Source organism: Marmota monax, unplaced genomic scaffold (genome assembly GCF_021218885.2).
Source record: "Marmota monax isolate L192 unplaced genomic scaffold, Marmota_monax_Labrador192_F-V1.1 WCK01_AAM20220418_F8-fsc00001, whole genome shotgun sequence".
NCBI lineage: Eukaryota > Metazoa > Chordata > Mammalia > Rodentia > Sciuridae > Marmota > Marmota monax.
Window position 1 is genome coordinate 53,715,027 of NW_026693777.1, and position 23,172 is coordinate 53,738,198.

At 39.9% G+C, this 23,172-nt stretch overlaps 1 protein-coding gene and 1 pseudogene across 2 annotated transcripts in view; both read right to left on the minus strand.

Annotated features, from left to right (window-relative positions):
* Positions 1-200: 200 nt before the first annotated feature.
* The window catches only part of Onecut1 (one cut homeobox 1), a 39,220-nt gene continuing 16,248 nt past the window's right edge, over positions 201-23,172 (minus strand). Inside the window, exons 2-3 of one of the 2 annotated variants that reach the window (XM_046461526.2) lie at positions 22,044-22,114; positions 6,898-7,021 (exon numbers count right to left, since the gene is read on the minus strand). In XM_046461526.2, the coding sequence (XP_046317482.1) occupies positions 22,047-22,114 (68 nt within the window). In that variant the 3' untranslated portion in view covers positions 6,898-7,021; positions 22,044-22,046. Of the gene's footprint in view, positions 7,022-22,043; positions 22,115-23,172 lie in introns of both variants that reach the window. The other variant, XM_046461525.2, reaches the window with a different exon arrangement.
* LOC131424833 (gamma-glutamylcyclotransferase-like) lies at positions 13,915-22,033 on the minus strand (annotated as a pseudogene).

The window sequence follows — 23,172 nt, forward strand, 5'->3', positions numbered from 1 at the left end:
TGTCTTAGGCACCCTCCTTACATAATAAACCATCAAGCTAACTTGAACAGGGAAACTGAGTCACACTCGAACAATAGCTAAGGTCAGAGATGTACCAAAAACAGGAAAGGGGAAAAGGACAGGTCTAAGTGAGTGACAGATGGGCTGAATCAGATGGGACAATAAACACAGGGAGATACGAAGACAACTACCCAAGCAAGTGGAAGACAATGTTTTAAAGTTTATTTTTCTTTAAAAAAATACTTGTCACTTGGTTCAGACGGCAAATCTAAAATGAGCCCACAATGATTATGTAATAAATGCAGAACATACCACAAAAAATCAAGACTAACACACACACAAAAAAACCCAGAAAATGTGACCTTGCAAATACAACTCTGCTCCGTGCTTCATTGCTGATGTCAACTCCCTCAACAATTTTTGTCCAGTTTCTATGACTAACTGACCAGCATTTGTATTAAAAACACGTAATCCATCCATGCTTACCAACAGAGCACTGAATGATCCTGCAATTCAGAGCAGATTTATTGCCCTATTAAAATACAGAATGAGTATAAAAGTGTTCCTAAGAAAATGTAACTTTTGACCCAAAATCTAAGCCCTCCCTTTCTTTCCCCACCCAACACACCTGCAAAAGAAAATAAGGTAAAATTCTGTGTCGAAAGGGAAAATATTTACATCTATGAGTTTATGAGACATAGTCAAAGCAATTTATCTCACCAAAATGAAACAAAACAATGGCACTGGCTCTTCTGAGGATGCCCTTCATCATTTAGAATTCTGCGTGTGCTAATACAAAGTATGAGGGGTGGGGGGGTGGGCTGCCTGGGTTCAGGGGCCTGGGCAGGGATCAGCTCTAGTGTGTAAAAACTAGTGGGAAGATGAAGAGTAAGAAGAGACAAACTCAAATAGCTCTGGGGTGGATTCATTCCCGGGGAACCTTTGACATTCAAAGGTAATTCTTCCAATTGTGGTAGGGATATGTGGGAAGGTTGCGGGGTGGGGGCAGGAATATGCAACTCTGAAACATTTTTTTTGAAGAAAACGAGGCTGAACAATTGTTTGGGTTCTTCCAGGAGCTGTCAGACCCACCAGGATGGATCAGCTTGACTTTCTTTTTAAGGGCATGACTCTAGTTAAGCTCTCAGCTTTGCAAAAAGAAATGTCTCCAGGCCCTGCCCCTGCCTGGAAGAAATTTAGAAACTTAGGGAAACAGAGGATTTCCAAATTCAAGTTAGCTTGTCTCTGTTTTTACACTCTTTACTTCTCATACCTGTTCGAATGTTGAAAAAAAAAAAGTAGAAAAGTATCTCACAAATGTCGGTGCTTGGAAACATTAAAAAAAAAGTCTTAAATTCTTTGTATTTTCAGGTCTTAACATGCAAAGTAATTTTTTTTCCAAAAAATAAAAAAATTTTAAAATAATAAAATTAATAAATTAAGGGAAGAACGTGAATAATGCCTTTCTTCTTTCTAAATGACAGAAAGGACTACCTTAAAACACTCTTTCTGGCATATACAAGTTTTTGAGGGCAGACCTGGCAGTGTTCACAGCACGTGTGGAAGTGCCTGCTAAGAAAAACTAAAGATAACACCCTGCAGTTAAGAGAAGCTCCTGCCTCCAGCTAATCTTAGCATCAAGAACAAAAAGATTGTAACAGAAAGCTTTGGCCATTTGATTCTACTATATACATTTTAAAAACTACACAGTCATAAATTAAAGCAGTGATTAAATAAGCTCATATAAAATGTAATTAAATTAAAAAATCACAGCACATTATAGAGAAAAATAGGAACCAGTTTCACAAAAAAGAGATTATATATATATATTTATATATATTTTTTGTTTGTTTTTACCCTGTGGAAACAAATTTTCTACGAAACACAAAACTTTCATAAGTAACTGTCAAAATGAAAACCATTTCTTACTCCATTCTTGCATTTTTACACAACCCTTAACCCACCTGGGGAACATATCCAGAAATTAAGTCCTTCCTTGAGCAACAGAGCAGTTCTGCCAAGAAAATAAACCCCAAACCAAAGGGGAAGGGAAGGGAACATCCCAAACATACAAACTACAAAATAAATAAGAATTATAAAGTTTTTTTTTAAAGTAACCTTAACAATTATCAAACTAGTAAGTTCTGCCTTATCACATAGACTCTCTATACAACATAACCCTAAAACTTTATTACTATGAGGTATTTGGAGAAATTGGTAAAAGTGATGCACGGCCTGCCTGGTGAAGGGACCCAGGGAAATGGAGAGGACCTCGAGAGGGAACAAGGAGGAGCTTTGGTTTATCAGCAAGAAATTGGGGGTGGGGGGGAAGTCATCCTTTGGTATCAAAGAAAGTTTCATTGCATGGTTGCACGGAAAAAGCACCACGGTGAATAATTATTCCTTTTTTTTTTTTTTTTTCATTAGTGGCCTTTCTAAGAGGCTGAGGTATTCAAAGAGTATAAGGTGAGAGAGGTTAACAGCGGTTTAACACTTTGGTTCAAGCAAGGCACTCATCCTAGGAGTTTACAAAGTTTGCAACATGTTTGCCTAGAGATTTACAAGAAGAACTAGCAGTAATAAGAGTAGTATTTCCTAACGTTGTTGTTACCGTTACCTTATCATTATTAAGAATGAAGACAAGTTTACACACTGAGTGAAGAGTGAGGAGGGGAGAGGAGGTGGGGGAAGGGTGGGGGCGGAATTCCCTCTGCAGACCAAGGCCGGCATGAAAATATCTTTGGTATTCTTTGGTATCATCAATGTGATTAAAATCACCAATGGAAATTGAGTGAGGTAGCGTCTTTGGTTCACACTATAAATAGTAGATCTTTACACTTTTTTTTTCTTTTTTTTTTCTTTTTTTTAACACGTGGAAGTAGCTATTTCTTACCTTCTGCTTCTTTGTCCTTACTATTTAGGAAATAGTTACCAAATGTACTGTAAAGCTAACCACACCACAATAATAATCCAGAAGGCCAAATGTGTCTCAAAACAGCCTCTGTCATTTGAATGCACCCTAAACAACTAGATAGAAAAGGGAGAAGTGCTTTCTCTTTGTTTGCTAGATGCATAGTTTTCATCCTTTATGTACAAAGAAGGGAGGAAGTCCTTGGGAAAAATGTCTTTATAGCTCATGTGAAAATGTCCTAGGACTCTTTGGTATAGCAAAATTTGCATTTAATCTGCAAAAAGATGGGTTATTCACCTGGGGTAGCAATGGGAGTGGAATGAGTCCAAATGTAGCATAGTGCTTTTACAGTTTCCTGGAAAACTAATTACACTTTTGGGGGGCACAATGAGTGACATGTTCAGTTAGAACTTCTGGACTTCCCCATACATTTTCTTTGGTCTTTGGGGTCTATTCCAGCTGTATCAGGGATTGAACTACTGAGTTCCTGACATCCAGAACTCTCTAACCTGAACATTTACTGTAGTCTGGGTTTTTGTGTTGTCCAGACTTCATACCTCTTGGCCCTCTTTTAGGAAAGCTTCCAATTATGAGAGAACCTGAATGATGTATGTCCAAAAACAAAAAACAGACTAACTTCCATTCTACCAAAAAAAAAAAAAAAAAAAGGATCATTTGAAATGCAGTTTTGTTATTTATAAACATACAAATGAAAGAGCAAGATATCTTTTTCAGTTGAATTTTTGCTAAAGGATTCAGAAATGAAAAGTGAACAAATGGCACGTGACCTGCTCTGTTAAATGTGGTAGGTTCAAAAACAGGAGCCATAAATTAATGCCACACTAAGGAGGAATGGAAGCATTTTTTACTACCTGCCAGTTCAGAAACACATAAAGAATCAGTCATACATGATGGGGTAAGTGTATTGCTTGTGAGGAGCTGCTTGTTCATTATGACTTTCTAAAAAGAAAAGGTTGTGTATGCTTAAGTAGTTAAGTAAAAAAAAAAATTGCTTTTCAGGCTCTGATTTGTGCATCTGTTTATGAGAAAATATATCTCTAGGCCCTGAAATTGCATAATGGGTGCAAATTCAATGCTGGTATGAAAATCATCTTTGGTGTCAGCAAGTAAGATAACTGGTTATTTTTTTTAAAAAAAAAACATTGTGGTTGGATATTTAATGTGTAGTGATATTCTTTGAGACTGTGTCTACACAGCACCAAAATAATTGGTTGAAAATGCAAAATGCAGTTGGATTAATTTTGAGGGTAGTACAGTAAAAAAGAAAAAAACAACATGGTTGTCTGAATTCAGTTTTTTTTTTTTTCCTGGAGTACTAAAATTTGGTAAGATTGTGTGTAGACACAGTTTGAATTTCCCTGCATTTTAAATTCTCATGCTTTAAACAAATAAGGCTTTCCTCCCTCCTAAATTATAAATACATTATATAGCTGTACCCCACCTCCCTCCATTCCTGAAGAGAGAAAATACTATTCATATGTTTCCTTTTTGTTTATGTCCTTGATAAAATCATACTTTTAGTAAATCTTGAAGGGTAGCCATTTAAATAGTCTCTCAACAGCTGAACTATAATTGTGCCATATTTAGAAGGGAAAATTTTAAGCTGAAATTTTGGATGACATTTAAAAAAATACTAAGACAAAATATGTCAAGGCAAATGTAGTATTCCATTAAAGGAGAAGTACATGTAGTTTCCTTTTCTCAGTCTACAGCAGACTTCAGGAGAGACAGACAGATGGCCTGTTGGTTTAGCTTCAGCCCTCCAGGTGCCTGACTGTTTTAAACAGAGATAAGATGCTGAGATTTGATTCTAAGGAGTTAGGTTTTGTGTCAAGATAATTTAATTTTTTTTTCTTCAGCATTTGAAGTGAATCTCAATAAGCAACTCATTGTTAGGATGATAATTTTTAGTTTTATATTTCTAGATAGATGTGGTAATTAACTAAGAGTATCCAATTCTTTACCTAATGGTAGTACAGACATCTATTTATATAAGTTATGATTCAAGAGACGTTTCTGGGAATCAAGTGATTCACAAGGGTACCACTAGTACAACATTATTATCTTATTATTTTTGCCTTGACTTACATGGCCTCAATTGAGTGATTTGAAGAAACAGAAATTTAAAATTGTGTATTTGGAAGCTCAGGCCTATTTTTTAATCTGCCTCTGGAATCTATGTTATAAAATTTCCAGTTTCATGCAGTAGCAAGAAAGAATGTAGTATGCTTTGAAGGCTATGCTTAGTGAAATAAGTTGCATAATACTAATAGAACCAAAAATCTTGTGTGCCATTAGAATTCTGGCTTTCTCTATGCAGTTCCACCAATTCCAACACTTCTCGGTAGCACATATTGTCTTATAGATGTCCAAGTCATAAAGTGTCTGAGATTGGCAATAAAATCACTATGAATATTTTTTAGGATGATTACAAATTCTTGGACATTCATTTTAATAATAATGTTAGTCTGCTCACCTTATTTATGTTTGTAAAAAAATTTAAAGATATTTGGTACCAAATGCATTAAGCAAATTGAAGTCAAATTAATCTAAGTTCTTTTACTAAAACTCGTCACTTTGGCATGTTCACTTTAGCCACTTTGAACAAAGTTTCTAATTTAGTTGCCCTTGTTAAACTTAGTTTTCTAGTGGTGCAAATGGGGTCCTATTTTAGAAGGATCCTTGAGTTTTCTCAGCTATGTACAGATTATGGTATTGTGTCCATTTTTCTATGTAAGTGACATTTATGAATCCTGGAGAGGAGTGCCCCACCTGGATGTACATGTGTACTGCATCGACCTCTCTGCCATGATATTAATTGCTTCCCTGAAGCTACATTCTTTCTTGCCATTTCTGAAAACTCATATTTCAAATGCTTCAAGAGTCATAAATAATAGCTGTGGATCTATGTGGCATGTGTATTCCAGCGAGATTAGTTCATACGTATAACTTTACATAGTATCTTGTGTAAAAATAGCTTTGGTTATTAAAATCATTGCAATAAAATACCTGAACTATAATATCAAGTGTGTTCTTTGGTACCTAGGTGATTTTTTTTTTAATGGATGGACTCTTGTTTCATTTCTTAAAAAATATCTGAACATTCCTTAACAAACAAAGAGAATGCACTGGTTTAGGTGTCATTCAAATTTTCCTTGCTGGGTTTGAATCTGCATTTAGGTTGTGAGCCTGGCAGGTTCAAACACTGGGCTAGACGAGCAAAATCACACTCTTAATCCAATGAACTCAGACAACCCCACACCATATTGGTTGCACTCCTACAGCACAACTCTTCCTGAAGACCAGCCCTGCCTAAGTTTTAAACCACTGGTGGTGTACGTGGTGTGTGTGTGTGTGTGTATGTGTGTGTATGTGTGTGTGTGTACATGCGGGTGTACCCACACACAGTACTGAGACACCATACACCTTCATGGTACAGTGGAACAGATAACGATCTTAAAACTGTCCACACAATGGCTCAAAATCACTATGCTCCAAACCACTAAACAGCCAAGCACAGCGAGAATGATCAGGGATTGAAGGTGTGAGATCCAGTGTTTTCCCACTCATAACTTCTTGCCGAGTCGTCGCCCTGCTGAAGTGTGTGTCTCCGAACAAAGTCAGAATGCAGGTGAGCTAAGTCTTTGGTTTCTTTGGACTATAAATATCACTTTTTTTTTCTTCAAATATTTCTAAGTATAAACCTGCTATCTTGAGGTCCTGGTCTTTAAAAATTTTTTTTTTTTTTTTTTTATTTAAAGCTTTTCCACCGAGGTTTTAGTTTGTGGTTCTTTCTTCATGCTTTGGTACAAGTGCTTGATGAAGAAGATGAGTTGCCTGAATTGGAGCTGCCCTCGTCCTGCCACTTGTCCAGACTCCTCCTCCTTGCGTTCATGAAGAAGTTGCTGACCGTGCTCAGCTCCAACCCCAGCTGCTGGGAAATGGTGATTTGCAATTCTTTGGATGGACGCTTATTTTCCTTGAATATTGCATGTAGAGTTCGACGCTGGACATCTGTGAAGACCAACCTGGGCTTTTTGGGTGTGTTGCCTCTATCTTTCCCATGTTCTTGCTCTTTCCTTTTGCATGCTGCAAAGAAACAGAAGATGTTAGAACAAATTACCTGGGGGATCAGGAATAGAAGGACTGAGCCAATAATTTTTTTAGCCATTCCTGGTGGCCTGCTTTCTCTCTGCTGAAATCTGATTGAAATGCCACAGAGGGGTCAAAGGAAAGTATAGGAAAAGAACAGAGAACTGGGACAAAGGTAAGGTGTACTGGAATAGCTCTAGCATCTAAGATCTTAGGCATGGGTTCCATCTTTGATGGGTATCTGCTTTTTGACTTATGTATATCAGGTAATTCCATCTGGGCCTCAGATTCCTCATTGTAGAGTACAAACCTCTTAATTAATGAACTGATCACTTTAAACTATGATTTTTCCCTCTGCAGAGTGGATATAAGAATAATTACCTTGCGGGTTATACTATGAAATAACATATAAAAGCTCATGGTAACTGAAATGCTTCACTAATGCAAGGTATTATCAGCAAGAACTGATTTTAAGTAGACCTTAGAGGTTTATGGTCTGCTTTTGGTAGAAGAGCAACAGTCCAACTGAGAGTCTAAAGGAATAAAAACGAATTGCATTTGTTTCCCTGCTGATCTTTTTTCTGTTCCAGGAAATTCTGCACATAAGATTTTGGGGCAAGGGTTGTGGCTCAGTTGGTAGTTTGCCTAGCACAGATGAGATTCTGAGTTTGATGAGATTCTAGATTTGATTACCCAGAATTGAGAAAGGAAAGAAAAGAAAAGGGAAGGGAAGGGAAAGAAAAGAAAAAAAAAGAAAACTCTAGCCATTTTCATTTGGGGGTTTCTCTGTATCCATTTGGCTTCTTGTATAAGTCTTGCTCGTGGAGTCCCCTCCTCCCTTACCTGGTTTCCCATTGAGAGACCCAGTCCTTGTGCCTGCCTTTCTGGTCCTGTATCATGAAGCTGCTTCTTAGATGCTAGAGCTATTCCAGTACACCATTCCAGTGTGGCCCTTGGGCCCCCACAGGTTGGTGCTAGACCAGCATCTTTCTCATCTTTCCAGCCTAATGTGACTCACTGACTTCCTCATGCCAAAGGGCACTAAGGGCTACATTACTCACAACATCCATCCCCCTCCCCATCTCCATTATCAATCAATCCCTAACCATACACCCCAGTAGAAACTGTGCTCTATTCGTGTTGATACAGCTTGAAAACAAGCCTCCTGTGCCCTGACTCCTATCAGACTGTTGCCTTTTGGGCCCCTACATAGGCGCTCTGGAACAGCCACTGCCATCTTCATACTGGCTGGCTACACCTCTCTCTCCAACCATAAGAAGCAGTAGAGCATGTAGACCTCCCTGGGGGGTCAGGATTGCCACTCTCACACCTTGTACCTCTAGTTGGCATCCTTGTCTGCGGCCGCTTCCTTTTTCACCTCACTCTCTGTGTGCTGTGGGTTCTCAGTCCCTGGCTAGTTGTTTCACCAGCTTTGGCTAGATTCGGGCTCTGTGCTTTCTCTAGATGGCTTGCTTCTCTGTCTAAGCCTCTACCTTTCATTCCTAGTTATTCCAGATCCCAGATTTCCAAGTTCCTCTACAACCTAGGTACCTGCCATACAAATTAGCTCTGCAAGAGATCAGCTGATGTGCTAGTAGGTGAAAGCTGAAGAAGCCTCCAATCTTTGGAGTCCAATCAAAAGGTCTCCAATTTTTTTTTTAAATAAAAACAATGTGTTATTTAGTTTTAAAAAAATGTTCACAAGGCCAAGGGTGTAGCTCAGTGAAGACATGCTTAAAGTATGTGATGCCTTGAGTTCCATACCAAGCACCTAAAATTTTTTTTTTGAGTATAGACTCCCTTATGTTATTTATAAATTAGACATGTGTTACTATACTACTATATTATGCACATAATAAAATACAGGAATTTTAAAAGGGGTAACACAGACACGAATAGACATAGGAATTCTCTTCTCCAGATATATCAGCTTGCCCAGGCTCTGGAATGCATTCACCCCACTTAAAAGACCATTGGTCCAATCATTAGTAAATACTAGAGAAAGAGCTTCAGAAGTAAGATTCCCTAAATAGAGTTCTTCCTTCTGGGGCCTGCAGCTCTCACGGAGCAACCAAATTAAGTCCCTGAAAAAAAAAATGAGTAGATTAAAGTCAACTCGCGTTAGTTTGAGTTAACCCCAGTAGGAGGAGACTGGTACATGATGACCATGGCTGACTAATTCATTCATTCACACTCTATGAATATAATCCAGGCTCAGCTCATAAGAAGGTCTGTCTAGTGGTCATGTAAGCAAATAATTGCAAGCGTATTATTACCTCTCTTTGAGGTTAATAAGAAAGGCATTTCAGAGAAGTTACTAAGATGAGCCCTAAAGGCTAAATGGATGTCTGCTGGTAAGAGAAGTGGGTATCCTTCCCAGCTGAGGAGCAGCATTGGTAAGGGATAGAGCACCATCATGGTATTTGTGGCTTAAGTGTGCATGTGAGGGGAAGAGCCAAGGGAGATAAACTTCCATCAGACAGATCATATTTGAATCATCTTGTGGGTAAGGAGGAGTTACTGAAAGGAGGTAATGTGATTAAGTTTGGGATCAGAAAACCCTTCTGGTGGTGTTGTGGGGGACAACCTAGAAAGCAGCAAGACATTGTGGTGAATGATGTCCTATTCTACTCTGCTTCCTTTGAAGGCTGAGGCCCTCATACCTGGTTGCTGGTGACTCTCAGCTGAGATCCCTGGGTTGGGATGGGTGCTGCTCACATCCAGTGGCAGGTGGGAGCAGTAGGAGATGGCAGGGTGAGTGGTGGTGGTTAAGGAGAGTGGAATTTGTTACTTTAAGGTCCCCTCACCTCAACCCCTTACATCAAGTTTGGATAAGTCGTAAGGGTCATACAGTTCCAGAGCACCCTGGAGGAATGATTGAAGTTATTCTTGCAACTACAGTGCAGTTCAACTTACTTTCTCCACTCCTCACAAAGGTATTAATTTCTCTCGCATGCACTCTCCAACAACCTTCCCACGGAAATCTCAGAAACTTAAAGTTTGCTTCCCAGAAAGCCCGACCTAAGATAGAAGACAGAAAACTGCAGTAATGAGTACCCCAAATTAGACAATGGCAGTTGAGGACAGAGAAACCCTTCTTAGGAGGTAGAATTGAGAGGAATAATAACTTGGCTGTGATGGTAGAGTTTAGAACATCTCCCCGTGTCTGGTTGGAGGGAAGTGTTGGGACCTTTGGGAATGCAGAGATGCATTTTATGAGGGCAGCAATTACTTCTATATCGGATGAAATGTACTGGAAGTGCTTGCAGGACATTCTGTTAAAGATCTTCAATAGGTGGTCATCCAGCAGATAGTAGGATGAATGGGGTTTGGAGCTCAGGGGAGAAGTCTGGGCTAGAAATATAGACTTGGACATCATTAGGGCTCTAGATGATAAATTACACAACATGCACCTATGGAAAAGTAAATAACAGTGTTGGTTGAAGCCTGGACTTATCTATCATTCAAAAGGAAGAGCTAAGGGAAATCACATAGATCCATTTTCTACCTAACCAGATGTACTTTTAAAGGACTCCAGTCTGGTCTCAGTGCTTAGCAGGATTGAGGGGGCTAAGGCTACCCTGGAGCCAGCATTTCCCAAATAGCATCAGAGGAATGATGGGTCTCTAGCAAAGGTTCTGTGAAAAGATGGTTTGCAGATCAAGAAATTCAGAGAAAACTATTAAAACTGTTAAATACAGCCTCTTCCTCAAAATTCATAATGTGTGTTAAAGCACACCCCCTATATATATATATATTTTGCAGATAACATTGACTAATGTATTATATGGTACTAAGGCTGGGGGACTCAGTTTGGAAGTTCCTGTCCTATGATCTCAAGCACTGTAGCTACTACAATGCCAAAACCTGGAAAGCAAGATTTTGTTGGAGCAGGGACCTGGCTGACTAGTTTTCAGTTTCCAGGCCATCCTAAATAGTGCAGGTAGAAGAGAAACTTACAGCCCATGTGGGGATTGAGGGTTGTGTCTATGAATAAATGGATGCAGTTATATCTGGAGAGAACTCTGCAGAAGTTGGAGAGAAGGCAGAGATAGCAGTAGAGTGGAGAATCGACTAAACCTTGTTGAGGATTCCCTGTGACCAGAGGAGGTGAGGAAGAGCAACCTATAGAAATGAAGTCATACTTCTAGAAGCTTTCACAGGACTGTAACTGTTAGAACCTTTGAGAGCATATGAATGGCATTCATGTTTTGGAATGTTTGAGGAATGCATTTTGGGGTAGAGATTATCCATCATAAGGGAGAAAGCCATCAACTGGAGGTTGGAGGGTCTACACACATGTGCGGGGTGGAGAGATAAAGAGTAAAGTGAAAGTGGGAAAGAACAAGCACTGATGCTGAGGGAATAGCAATGCAAGTATTTTAGGTGACAGTAGTGTTTTCTGTATGGATATATAGTTTCCATTAAAAAGAGAGAAATATTTATCATAGAACTGGATTTACTGTGAAAGGTAGTACCGAAGATGAAGAAGATCCATCATGAATCACCTCCATGAAGGTGGGCAAGCAGGTATATTTGCAAGATTCAGCGGCCAATTATAGTGGCAGTGTCTCAGACAGACAGGTGATTTTTGATCTCTATGTGTAAGGTCGCCGCCCATTGCAAGTGCCATGAAGCAGGATGAAGCAGACCTGGAAGATGGTAAAAGTCAGAGAATGTGCCCAACAGAAGTAAAAGGTGATAATAAAGAAAAAAAATTTTAAAAAAGAGCATGAGGACATGGGCAAGGACAGAAGCTTCTATTTCAGGCATGCCTGGGGACTTGCTCTGCCTATAATAGGCAAGGCAGAACCAAGTGTGTTTCAAGAAATGGATGCAGTTATGTTTGGGGGATGAATCTGCAGGATGTTAAAAGGTACTCTGTGAACAATGAGTTATGAGGTCAAATCAGTTAATAATTACACAAGCTTCTTTAATGCAGGACTTCTCAGAGCCCTTGATATGGAAGTGTTGTACACCAACATTTTCTATCATATGGGATCCCCCTAATAATCCAGGAACTCTTTTTTCAGGGCATTTCTCTCAGAAATAGCATTCCTTTGAAGAGTGTTTCTCAAAGTATGATGGGCATGCTGGTCTGCAAACTGTTACTGACCTACAACAAGATTGGTGCAGAAAATGGAGAATAGTTAGAAATGTTTACGGAAGCTTGACACTGTGCAACATTCAAGTGGTTATTTTTCTACTAATACATTTTTATTGTATTGTCAGAACTACTGGTCTGGGACAGATGAAAATTAGAAAACAAACCAACAAACAATTAGTTCCTTACAACTTGGAGTTTAAGAGGCCCTATCTTAGGACATACTTCATAATATGGTATGTAATAACATTCCAGAATCAGACGCCAGTCAAGCATTTTTTTATCTGAATGCTTTCATATTTATAAAGTACAAAAGGCAAAGGGAAGCTCTGTAATTCCACAATAGTTTTAGCTAAGCATATGTACTTCAACTAATATCCATTTTCCTAATGTAATTCTACAAAGTCCCTTACAACATCTAAAGTGTTGACAGTTCAAGAATTTGTTAGGGATATCTGAGCACAGATGTATTGCCAGGAAGATGGCAGGGCGAGATGGATTTATAATACAACTTCTTAGATGAACCTGGATTCAGAAGACATAGTAGCCAGCTCTGAGGCCACTGATAGAAGCATGATCTTGGGGGCTGAGGATATGGTTTAGTGGTAGGGCACTTGCCTAACACGCTCAAAGTCCTGGGTTCACCTGGATTCAATCCCTAGCACCACCAAAAAAAAAAAAAAAAAAAGTTTTTATTGGGTATTGTGGTGCCTTCCTATAATCCCGGAGACTCAGGAGGCCCTGAATTCAATCCCTGGTATAAAAAAAAGGTGTGATCTTGGGCAATTCCCTCATCTTCTTTGAGCTTAATGTCCCCAGTTGCAAAATGAAGGGTAATAGCTTTCTTACACTTCTCAGGATGGTAATAAGCATTAAGTAAGATAATACATGTTGGATGGATTAAAACCATTAACCCTTAAGGAGTACTGTAGATTCTTCTTCCTTCTTTTGTTAAAATACAAGTATGAATACTGGACTTACACATTAGGCATGAGTCTTTGATCTGACTCTAACCTTTGGTATGAACTTGTAGAAATCCTTCAATCTCTTTTTCTGCAGATGTCTTTAAATAAGCAGGCAGTATTCTAGGACCCCTGTGGGTTCTAAAGCTCTTATGCACAGCTGTGGTGTCTCTTGTTTTCCAAAATCTATTACCTCAGTTAAACAACGTCCAGGGTAACCTTTCTCTCTTTTGCAACATACAGCTTCTATGTTGACTTTTCATTGTATCATGCCCATCCTTCATGATTTCTCAAAGAGTAACTATTTTGCAATCAGCTGGTACTGTAAATAATCCAAACCCATGTTCATCTGAACAAAGGTGGCAAAACATAAACTCACAGACCTACGGTTGCTTCCATCTGATGAACTTTAGACAATAAAGTAATAACAACTGCCATAGAGTCCAGTTAAGCCTTTGTCCTCCTAGGACTTGAGTCATTACACAACCGATGGATGGACTGGTTATTTTTACTGAGTTTCTACTTTTGCATTAAAATCGTAGAACAATTTAACATGCTTCCTGATGGTCTTGGTATATTTGTCCTAGGGTTGGCTGCTTCATACAGATGAGGGGGGAAGGTATAATCAGGTGTATGTCACTCTGTGCTCCCAGTCCATAGGGAGGGGGCATCATGGGAAAGTCTTGGTCTAGTTGTCTGAGGATTTGGGTTCTGCTCCTGGCTCTGTGGCTAATTAGTCAAATGACTGGGTTAAATCCTTGAATCAAGCTGGCTTCAGGTTTCTTAATAATAATAATAATAATAATAATAATAAAGGACTGGACTACATAACCATCTACATGACTTGATGCATGTCTACAACCTTCAGCACCAATTCAGGGGAAGTGGCAGACAGTGTGGACCCTGATTACTGTTGGTTTCTGAGTAATCATTGGACACCCTGAGAAGTGTGAGGTTTGCACTATTCTCTCGAAGGACAACTGGACAACCCCTCTGGTCCATGTCTTGTCTTTTGGCAGACTGTTCGTGTACCACTGCCTCAATCTTACTCCTGGAAGGCAGAGATAAGGCTGAGGTGGAACAGATGAAGATGAGAAAGGCTTTTGGTAAAGCACCTTCAGGAGAGGTAGGAAAGAAATGAGGTTTGTGTGCCTAGTGAATAATCATCAGGTCTTGTAAGATTAGAAAGCTGAAATTCATAAATGGAGTTATTTTTTTAAATTATTTTCTTTATAGTCTTTTTCCATATTTTTCATTGGTGCATTATTATCATACATAATAGTGGAAATCATTTGTGGGATTCATTGTTACATGTTCATACAATGGAGATATTCTTTTTTTTTTTTTTTAAGTACTTGGGATTAAACCCAGGGACTGAGCTACATTCCTCAGAGGGAGGAGGATGACAAGTTCAAGGTCGGCCTTAGTAATTTAAGGAGTCCCTATCTCAAAAAGTGTGTGTGTGTGTGTGGGGGGGTGGGGTCTGGGGATATAGCTCAGTGGTAGAGCACCCCTGGGTTCAATCCCCAGCACTGAGAAGCAAAACAAAGTAGTAGCTGGGCAGGCACAGGAGGTGAGCCCTCAGCCTTCAGCCGACTGCCACTGGGAAAGAGTCCCTTCTGGCCTGTTTCAAGGACAATAGCTGGTTGGTGTTGATGTTCAGTGAGCCCCCAAAGACCCTCTCTTATGGGCCACAGATGTTTCTCAAAGTAAACTCCAGGAGACAACTCAGGTGGACGAGCAAGTGTGCAACAGATTTCATTAAACAAGACCAGGGTGGGGAGAGACTCCTAAGGAGAAATGATGGAAGTGACTGCAGCTTCGCCTGAGCACGTCTTCCAGGCTGGTACCCACCCATACTGTGGAGATTAAAGAGTTGGGCTATTGACTGGAACAGCCTCAGGATTATAGTTCAGCCTCCAGGCATTCTGGGTCAGAATGTTATCTGCCTTGCCTGGAGTTCTTTTTCTGTGCTGTGTACATATTTACAAGCAGAACCTCCAACTGTTTTAGGAACAAGGCAGGTTTTAAGTGGCAAACTGCAGGGTGCGGCATAACATGTGGTTTGAAAGGCCACACTAGCGAGTTCTCACTGATATGGCCAAGGACAGCCTTGGCGTGGGAAGAAAACTTCTGCACAGATTGTCTGGAAACTGATGTCCAGCATAGGGAGGTGGAGCCAACACACTCTGCTGGACACAAGCTACGTTGGCTATGTGTCTGTGTACGTGGGGGTAGCTAGAACAACTATGGAAACTTCTGGACATGCACATGAAAAGCCTAATACAAACACTCAGCAGATTTTCCCAGCAAAGAATTATCATCATAACTCACACTGTATTTTGTTTTTCAGTGCTAAAACACCTCCAAAAAAACTTCATGTGTGACTTTACAAAACTCAGGTGAGGTATAAAATGGGTATTCCCTTTTTTGTAGATAAAAGACTATTGGAGAGGTCAGGTGACTTGCCTGTGGGAACAAAGCTGATGAGTGGGGAACATGGGCCTTCAACTTCACTGTGCCCTGGGCGTTGAGGTGAGTGTGGTGGACACATCTCGAGAACCTTCCCAGGATGGTGAGATGGCAGGAGCATATGAAGTAGAGCCTAGGGAACCCCGGGTGAACTGTTGGCCAGTCAGGCAGCAGGCCAGTAGTCAGCCAGACCTGTCTCTAGGTAGCTGAAATGTCTGTGCTTTATCCATTCAATGAAGTAGTCTGGATGGAAGTTGAGATGGAGGCAGTTTGGGCAACATAGTGGGCAGCACCTCCATGCTGGCCAGGGAGAGGGACCTGAGTCAGGAGGGGGCTAGAGAGCATAGATCAGCTGACTCAGTGTGGAAGAAGAACAATGGGGCATAGAGGGCTTTGGCTAAAGTCAACAGAGGTAAGTCTGCTCCATCCATTCAGGTGGGAATGGTCATCCAAACTTCCCACCACTACCCTGCCCCTTGTTGCTTTTTGAAAAGATCTATCCAGGACAGGCACCTGCCATCCCATGTTTGCTGCCTGAAGTCCTTCCAGAGTCAACGTATACAACACTTTGATCCATCTTTCTTCTCTAGGTAAAGCTCAGTGGTAGCCCAGGAGAGGGGGGCCCCTGGACTGTGTAAAAAAGGTGGACCGCCAGGAGGGATGGAACAGGACCCCCCCCATCCCTGTGCTAAGCCCATATGTGAAAGGCCATGCATGGCCTCATAATAACGATTATTATCTCTAATTGACAAAAGAGCAGCCTGAGGCTCAGTGAGGGTGAGGGCCTGGGCCAAGGTCACCCCAATGATCTTGGTGGAGCTGAGGTTTGAATCAATATAGGAACCAGTGATATTACTAGAGGTACCAGGAGGTGTGGCTCCAGTGAGCCCTCAGGCACAGACTGGGGAAAGCAGAGAACACAGGGCCCTTTTTGTGTGATTCTAGGATATCTTAGCTCATTTCTCCCACCAAACTGTCTTTCCTCATTTGTTCTGTTTTCCTGCTTGCACAGGCTGGGAATCCCTGTTGAGTGAATGCATTTCACATTCCAAATACACTGGCCTTGTTCTCTTGCTGGCTATTTTAGCCCCAAAACACACCTTTCCTGAGCATAGGCTCAAGGATTTCTACACTTGGCAGGAAGAGACACCTACTGACCTGAACCTTCCTGCCAAAGTGCTCTCTCTCTATTGCAGCTTCATAGCTGCTGGTGGGAAGAGAGGGCAGGGCCTTGTACCTGATTGTTTAGTTGGCAGCAAAGGGGAGTATGGTTCTTTTCCAAAAGTTTGGCTCAAGAATTTTGATTTTTAGATTAAAAAAATGAATTTTGATATCTAAATTCCAAAACTTCTCCTCCCTCCTTTATTTAAGAAATTTTTAAAAATTTTAAGATTTTATTTATTTATTTGTTTAGTTTTGGTGCTGGGGACTGAACCTAGGGGTGCTCTACCACTGAGCTACATCACCCAGGCCTTTGTTTCTATTTTATTTTGAGACATGGTCTCACTGCATTACAGAGGGCCTCGCTGAGTTGCTGAGGCTTGCCTCAAACTGTCAATCCTCCTGCCTCAGCCTCCTGAGTTGCTGGAATTACAGGCATGTGCCACTGTGTCCAGTTAAATTTCTAAACTTCTGTTAATGCCTGACCTACTAGAATTTTTTTTAACCTCTATTTAATTTATTTCTTTTTATGTGGTGCTAAGGATTGAACCCAGTGCCTCATGGGTACTATACAAGCATTCTACCGCTGAGCCACAACCTTAGCCCCCCACTATAGTTTTGATACATCAGTGTTCCTTATTTTTAAAAAGGCCCTCAGTAGTTTGGAACCCAATAATTGGAAATATATGATATGGATCTCCTGGTTATGATGCTTATATGACAAAACAACCAAAATGGACAAATTACATGCTTGACAAATTACATGCTTATTATGCATTTTTATCTCATATAGGCCAATTGTGAATTAAAGTATATTGGTTCCACTTCTATAATTAATAGCTGCACATATTACTTTATAATATTTGTAGCAACTGAAAGTCATAAAATAGTATTCCTTTAAAAATAATCTACTAACCAGGTGTGGTGGCGCATGCCTGTAATCCTAGTGGCTTGGGAGGCTGAGACAGGAGGATCGTGAATTCAAAGTTAGCTTCAGCAAAAAGTGAGGTGCTAAGCAACTCAGGGAGACTCTGTTTCTAAATAAAATATGAAATAGGGCTGGGGATGTGGCTCAGAGGTCAAGTGCCCCTGAATTCAATCCCCAGTACCAAATACATACATATATACATACATACATAGTAAATAAATAAAAATAATCTACAACTTTACTTTTCACTAAGGTATCAGATATTTTCCACAATTAATTTCAAATTAGTGAAATTTGCCTTGTTTGCAGTTCTGGAATTTGTCTCTAGAATCAAATTGCAAATGCTAAGCTGCCAATAACATTTATCATACAATAAACTTCTCAAGGGCCTCCCAAAAGCCCCAGAAGAAAGCTCTATTCAAGGACCTTGACACTCTTACCTCAACAACCTTACCCATCTCACTCCCCATTACTTGTCCATCTGCTACCCATCACTCCTGTTCCACTCTCAGAAGTCATTCCTAAACATTCGATGCACTTCATACTTTTAGTCCTTTATTCAAGCTGTTCCCTGCACTCGGAATGTCATTTCTTTTTTCTATACAAAAAGTTACCTATGTAATCAAGGCCAAGATCAAGCATGGAACACCAGAAGGCTTAGGTTCCCTGCCTGTTGTCTTCCTTACTAAAATGGGTAGTGATTGGTTCATGTGCCTTAGTTTAATATAGGGGAGAAAAGGATTAGATTTATGGATGACAGCATGTATCCACAGAGTCTGTGCAGTAGAAATCATAATAACATATTAATGAGATGATCTTAGGGGGTTAGTCTTGAAGAAATTCAAATCCAAGGGATGAAAGACTCAAATAAAGAATGCTTTATAGTCAGGTGCAGTGACACACATCTATAATTCCATCAACTATCGAGGCTCAGGCAGAAAGATCAAAAGTTTGAGGCTAGCCTGGGCAACATAGACCCTCTCTCAAAACATTAAAAGGGCTGAGAATGTAGCTTTAGTGGTAGAGAGCCCCTAGATTCAATCCCCAGTACCACCAAATAAAGAGAATGTTTTATAAATAAGGTGAAATGATATACTGCAAAGTCATTGAACATTTTGCTCTTTGAACCTCTGACTACTAGTGCTCTGGATCCCTGGTTGAGGATATCATTCTTTTCTCCTGGGCTTCAGGGCTAGCCTAGATTCTGCAGTGGGAGTCTGGGGGTATCCTGAGAAGTTCTTAGTCTTGGCTATGAACTAGAACCATCTAAGAAACACTATGAACACTGGTGCTTGGGACTCATCTCCAGAGACATTGATCTGTTTAGTCTACCAGAGGTCTAAACCTGGGGTTTTTGAAAGTTCTCTATGTAATTCTAGCTGAGAACCATTACTCTAAATCAGTGCTTCTCAAACTTGAATCACATGAACATCTTGTTAAGGTGAAATTCTGACTTAGTAGCTCAGGGTGGGGCCAGAGATTCTGAATGTCTAACCTGAACTAGGTGACACTGAGTTGCTGGTCCAGGGCTATGTGCTGGGGAACAAGGGCCTAGAATCCACACTGTGAACTTTAATCAAGGTATGGTCCAGATACATCCACATTACCTAGGAGCAGGAGCAAGAAGGGGTGGCTTGTTCAAAATGCATATTTGGGAACCTTATCCTATACCTAATGAACTGGATTCTTTGAGAGTATGATTTACAAATGAACATTTAAAATAAGCTTCCCAAGTAATGAAACCACTTGCTTTGAGGCCAATATTTTTTTCCAATTTTCAAATATTTATTATCAACTGTTTCAGTTGTTTGCTTACTCTTATTAAACTGATTTAAAACAAAACAAAACAAAAAAACCCAGACCAAGCAGAGCAATTCACAAGCACCATCATCAAGCAGACTGCAAATCTATCATTGTCACAGAGCAAGAGGACACTTAAAATCACCTTAAGAAAACAGCTTTTCTACAGGGGTACCCACATCCACTTGTCATTCCTGGACCTCACAGCCCCCTTTTAATTGACTAAACCTTAACCCAGTTTCTTTTGATAGTCTGAAATATGGAATCACCAAGTGAGGTACCCTTTTAGAACCTGTTGAAAATAGATCAAACATGGAGATAGCCCAGATCCCTGATCTTAAATGTTAAAAATATTTTACATTAGTACATAGAATATTCTTAGATACATTCTGTTATACTCTAAAGAGCTTTAATTCCTCCTTGATAATGTCTTCCATTTCTTCTGAGACCTTTCCTTTATAATCTTCAGTTCTATTGCTTTTAACTTCTCCTGATACCCCAGTATACTCCAGTGGGGATGAGGGAGCATGCTCATAATTTGTCATCAGGTAGCTTTGATAGGTTCTTTCTTTTCCTTTTGAAGTTGAAGCTTTTAACTTCTATTACAACATTTATTCCACTTTTAATTCCTTCTTGCTCATTCAAAAAAATTAAATTGCTTTTGTTAATTTTCCATACTCTTCCCCAAACTTCATTGCCAGGACTTTGAAAAATGGTAGCTATACCTCCCTGCCACCTTTGACTTATTTTTCCTTGGAAATTGCCAAAGTCAAGCTTAAAATCCTTCAGATGGGCCATACAACAGAACAGGGCCAAGGGGTTTCAGAAGTGGATCCTCTCTCTCAGTTGGTTGCTGTCATAGGCAAAGAACAGAAAACTCATCCTTCTGGCCCACACTTTCCTCCCTTGCATCATGAGTTAGCCATGTCTCACCAGAGTCCTGTACCACCCTGTGGGGAGGGAAGCAGAGGTGCCAGGAGCCAGCAGAAACCTAGCCTGGCTGCTGGGGCAGACATCCCTGAGGCCAGTATTTTTAAACTTTCAAAAGAATCATCCCATACACTTATCAAAAACAGAGACTGATGGAATCAGAATTTTATGAGAATTGTCTGGGAGTATGTGGTTCTAATGATAGCAAAAGTTGGGCAAGAACCAGAGAAGGGTCAGATATTATTGACTGTGAAGTTTTTTTTTTTGTTTGTTTGTTTGTTTGGTTTTTGCTTTTGGTGCTGGAGATTGAATCCAGGGGCTCACAGGGCTATGAGCTTTTTAGCACTAACTGACATATCCTCCTTCATCTTGCCAAGTGCCTATAGCAGAGGGGAAGGAGCTATGGGACTTGAAAGCATTCTCTTGGGTAAATAGAGTATTTCTGGCCCAGAGAAAGGAAGAACAGTGTTCCTGTGTCACCCCCTGATTATCCACCAGGCTGGCACCCATAAAAATATTTTTAAAATGCTGAATATTTTGATCTGTGCTTCTCAAACTTTTGCATGCCTTAGACTCACTTTGAGATCTTGTTGAAATATAGATTACTGGGCTCTATCCTACAGTTTCTAATTCAGTAGGATTTCTAACAAGCTGTCAAGTGATAAGTGGGGCATGTGTAGAGGGGAGGGGGTAAGAATTGCTAATGAATTTTATCTAAAAATGTTTGACCAGTTTGATTACTTTATGAGTACGTATGAAGCAATTTTGAAACTACTTAGATGTATTATAATACTGAGCATGTGAGTTTGTGTGTGAGAGAGATGGAAGTAGATTGTTGGGTATCGGGGTTCTCACTGTGGGGATATATTGCAATTGGAGGTGGAGGTACTTGTATAGGCTCATTATTTTAAAAAATCTGTACATAAGCATGTTTACATAAACATGCACAAGTGTGTTATGTATGTATAAGAGTGCATAAGTGCATATATTTGTATATTTGTATCTATGTATATATTAATTGTATGTATATATTCGTCATGGTTTTGTCTGAGAGGGTGGAAAGACAGTCACCCTAGCAGCCAGAAGCATACTCAGCATCAAGGTTTTCTCCATCTTTAATACCATACCTGATCAAAACAAGCCAGTGGCAGAGTAGATAAGATTAGGACATTTTTTTTTTTCAATGCCAGAAAGCCGAAAAAAAAAAAAAAATAGTGGGAACATGTCACAAGGGCATAGGAGCCAGGTTAAAGGGATTCCCACCAGTCAATTCTGACACAATCTGAGCAACAAAATACTTAAGTACAACAATGAATTATAAACAATTGGGAGGGAAAATGCATGAGTCCACAACAGTAAATGGATAAGTGAGAGAGAAAGCAGGCTGTTACAACTCATTGCAGAAAGCCGAGGGCTGCCTGTCAAACAAAGCAGGAGTGCTGGAAATGGAAAATAATTTTGGAACCATCAGAAAACAAATTGGATCATGCAAGAATCAACCAATGCTAGTCTATGGGGAATTTTGATAAGGAGTGGGATATTTGCATGGTCTAAAAGTTTTTCCCCACAAATTGCTTATTAGTTGTAAGGAATGGAAAAAATGTGTTATGATCATACAGTGGAGAAATTAGACAACACTTCAGGTGATTAAAATTAACTCACCAGTTAAGTGAGGGACAGACAGTTGGGGGCCTCCAGATGTGATCCTCTGAGAAGGATATACATGCAGCTTTCTGGATAAGAAAGCATAAGCTCAATGGAATCACCAGGAAACATCAGAAAAACACATTAACTAATTTATTAAAAACAAGGGGTTATGAAGACAAACAACAGTAAGTGTTGGCAAGGATGTGGGGAAAAAGGTACACTCATACTTTGCTGGTGGGACTGCAAATTGTTGTAGCCAATATGGAAAGCAGTATGGAGATTTCTTGGAAGATTGGGAATGGAACCACCATTTGACCCAACTATTCCTCTCCTCGGTTTATACCCAAAGGGCTTAAAAACATCATACCACAGGGACACAGCCACAATAATGTTTATAGCAGCACAATTCACAATAGCTAAACTGTGGAACCAACCTAGATGCCCTTCAGTGGATGAATGGATAAAAAAAAAATGTGGCATATATACACAACAAGATATTCCTCAGCAATAAAAGAGAATAAAATCATGGCATTTGCAGGTAAATAGATGGAGTTAGAGAAGATAATGCTAAATGAAGTTAGCTAATCCACCCCCGAAAAACAAATGCTGAGTGTTTTCTTTGATATAAGGAGGCTGATTCATAATGAGATAAGGAGAGGGAGCATGGGAGGAAAAGATGAACTCTAGATAGAGCAGAGGGGTTGGAGAGGAAGGGAGGGAGTATTGGGTTATAAATGATGGTGGAATGTGATGATTATTATTATCCAAGGTACATGTATGAAGACACAAATTGGTGTGAGTATACTTTGTATACAACCAGAGATATAAAAAATTGTGCTCTATATGTGTAATAAGAATTGTAATGCATTCTGCTGTCATATATAAATTAAAAAAACACAAGAGGTTGTATTCTTCAAACATGTCAATATTGTGACAAAGGACGATTGTAGGAATGTTTCATAATAAAAGAGGCACAACAAATATGATCACTAAAGCTGAGACTGGATCCTGCACTTGAGGAGAACAATGCTCAAAGGATATTATTGGGTCAACGGTGACTATGTAAGTGAATGTCCCTATTCTTAGGAAAAACACTCTTGAATATTTAGGGGCAAGGGGCCATGATATATGTAACTTACCCTCA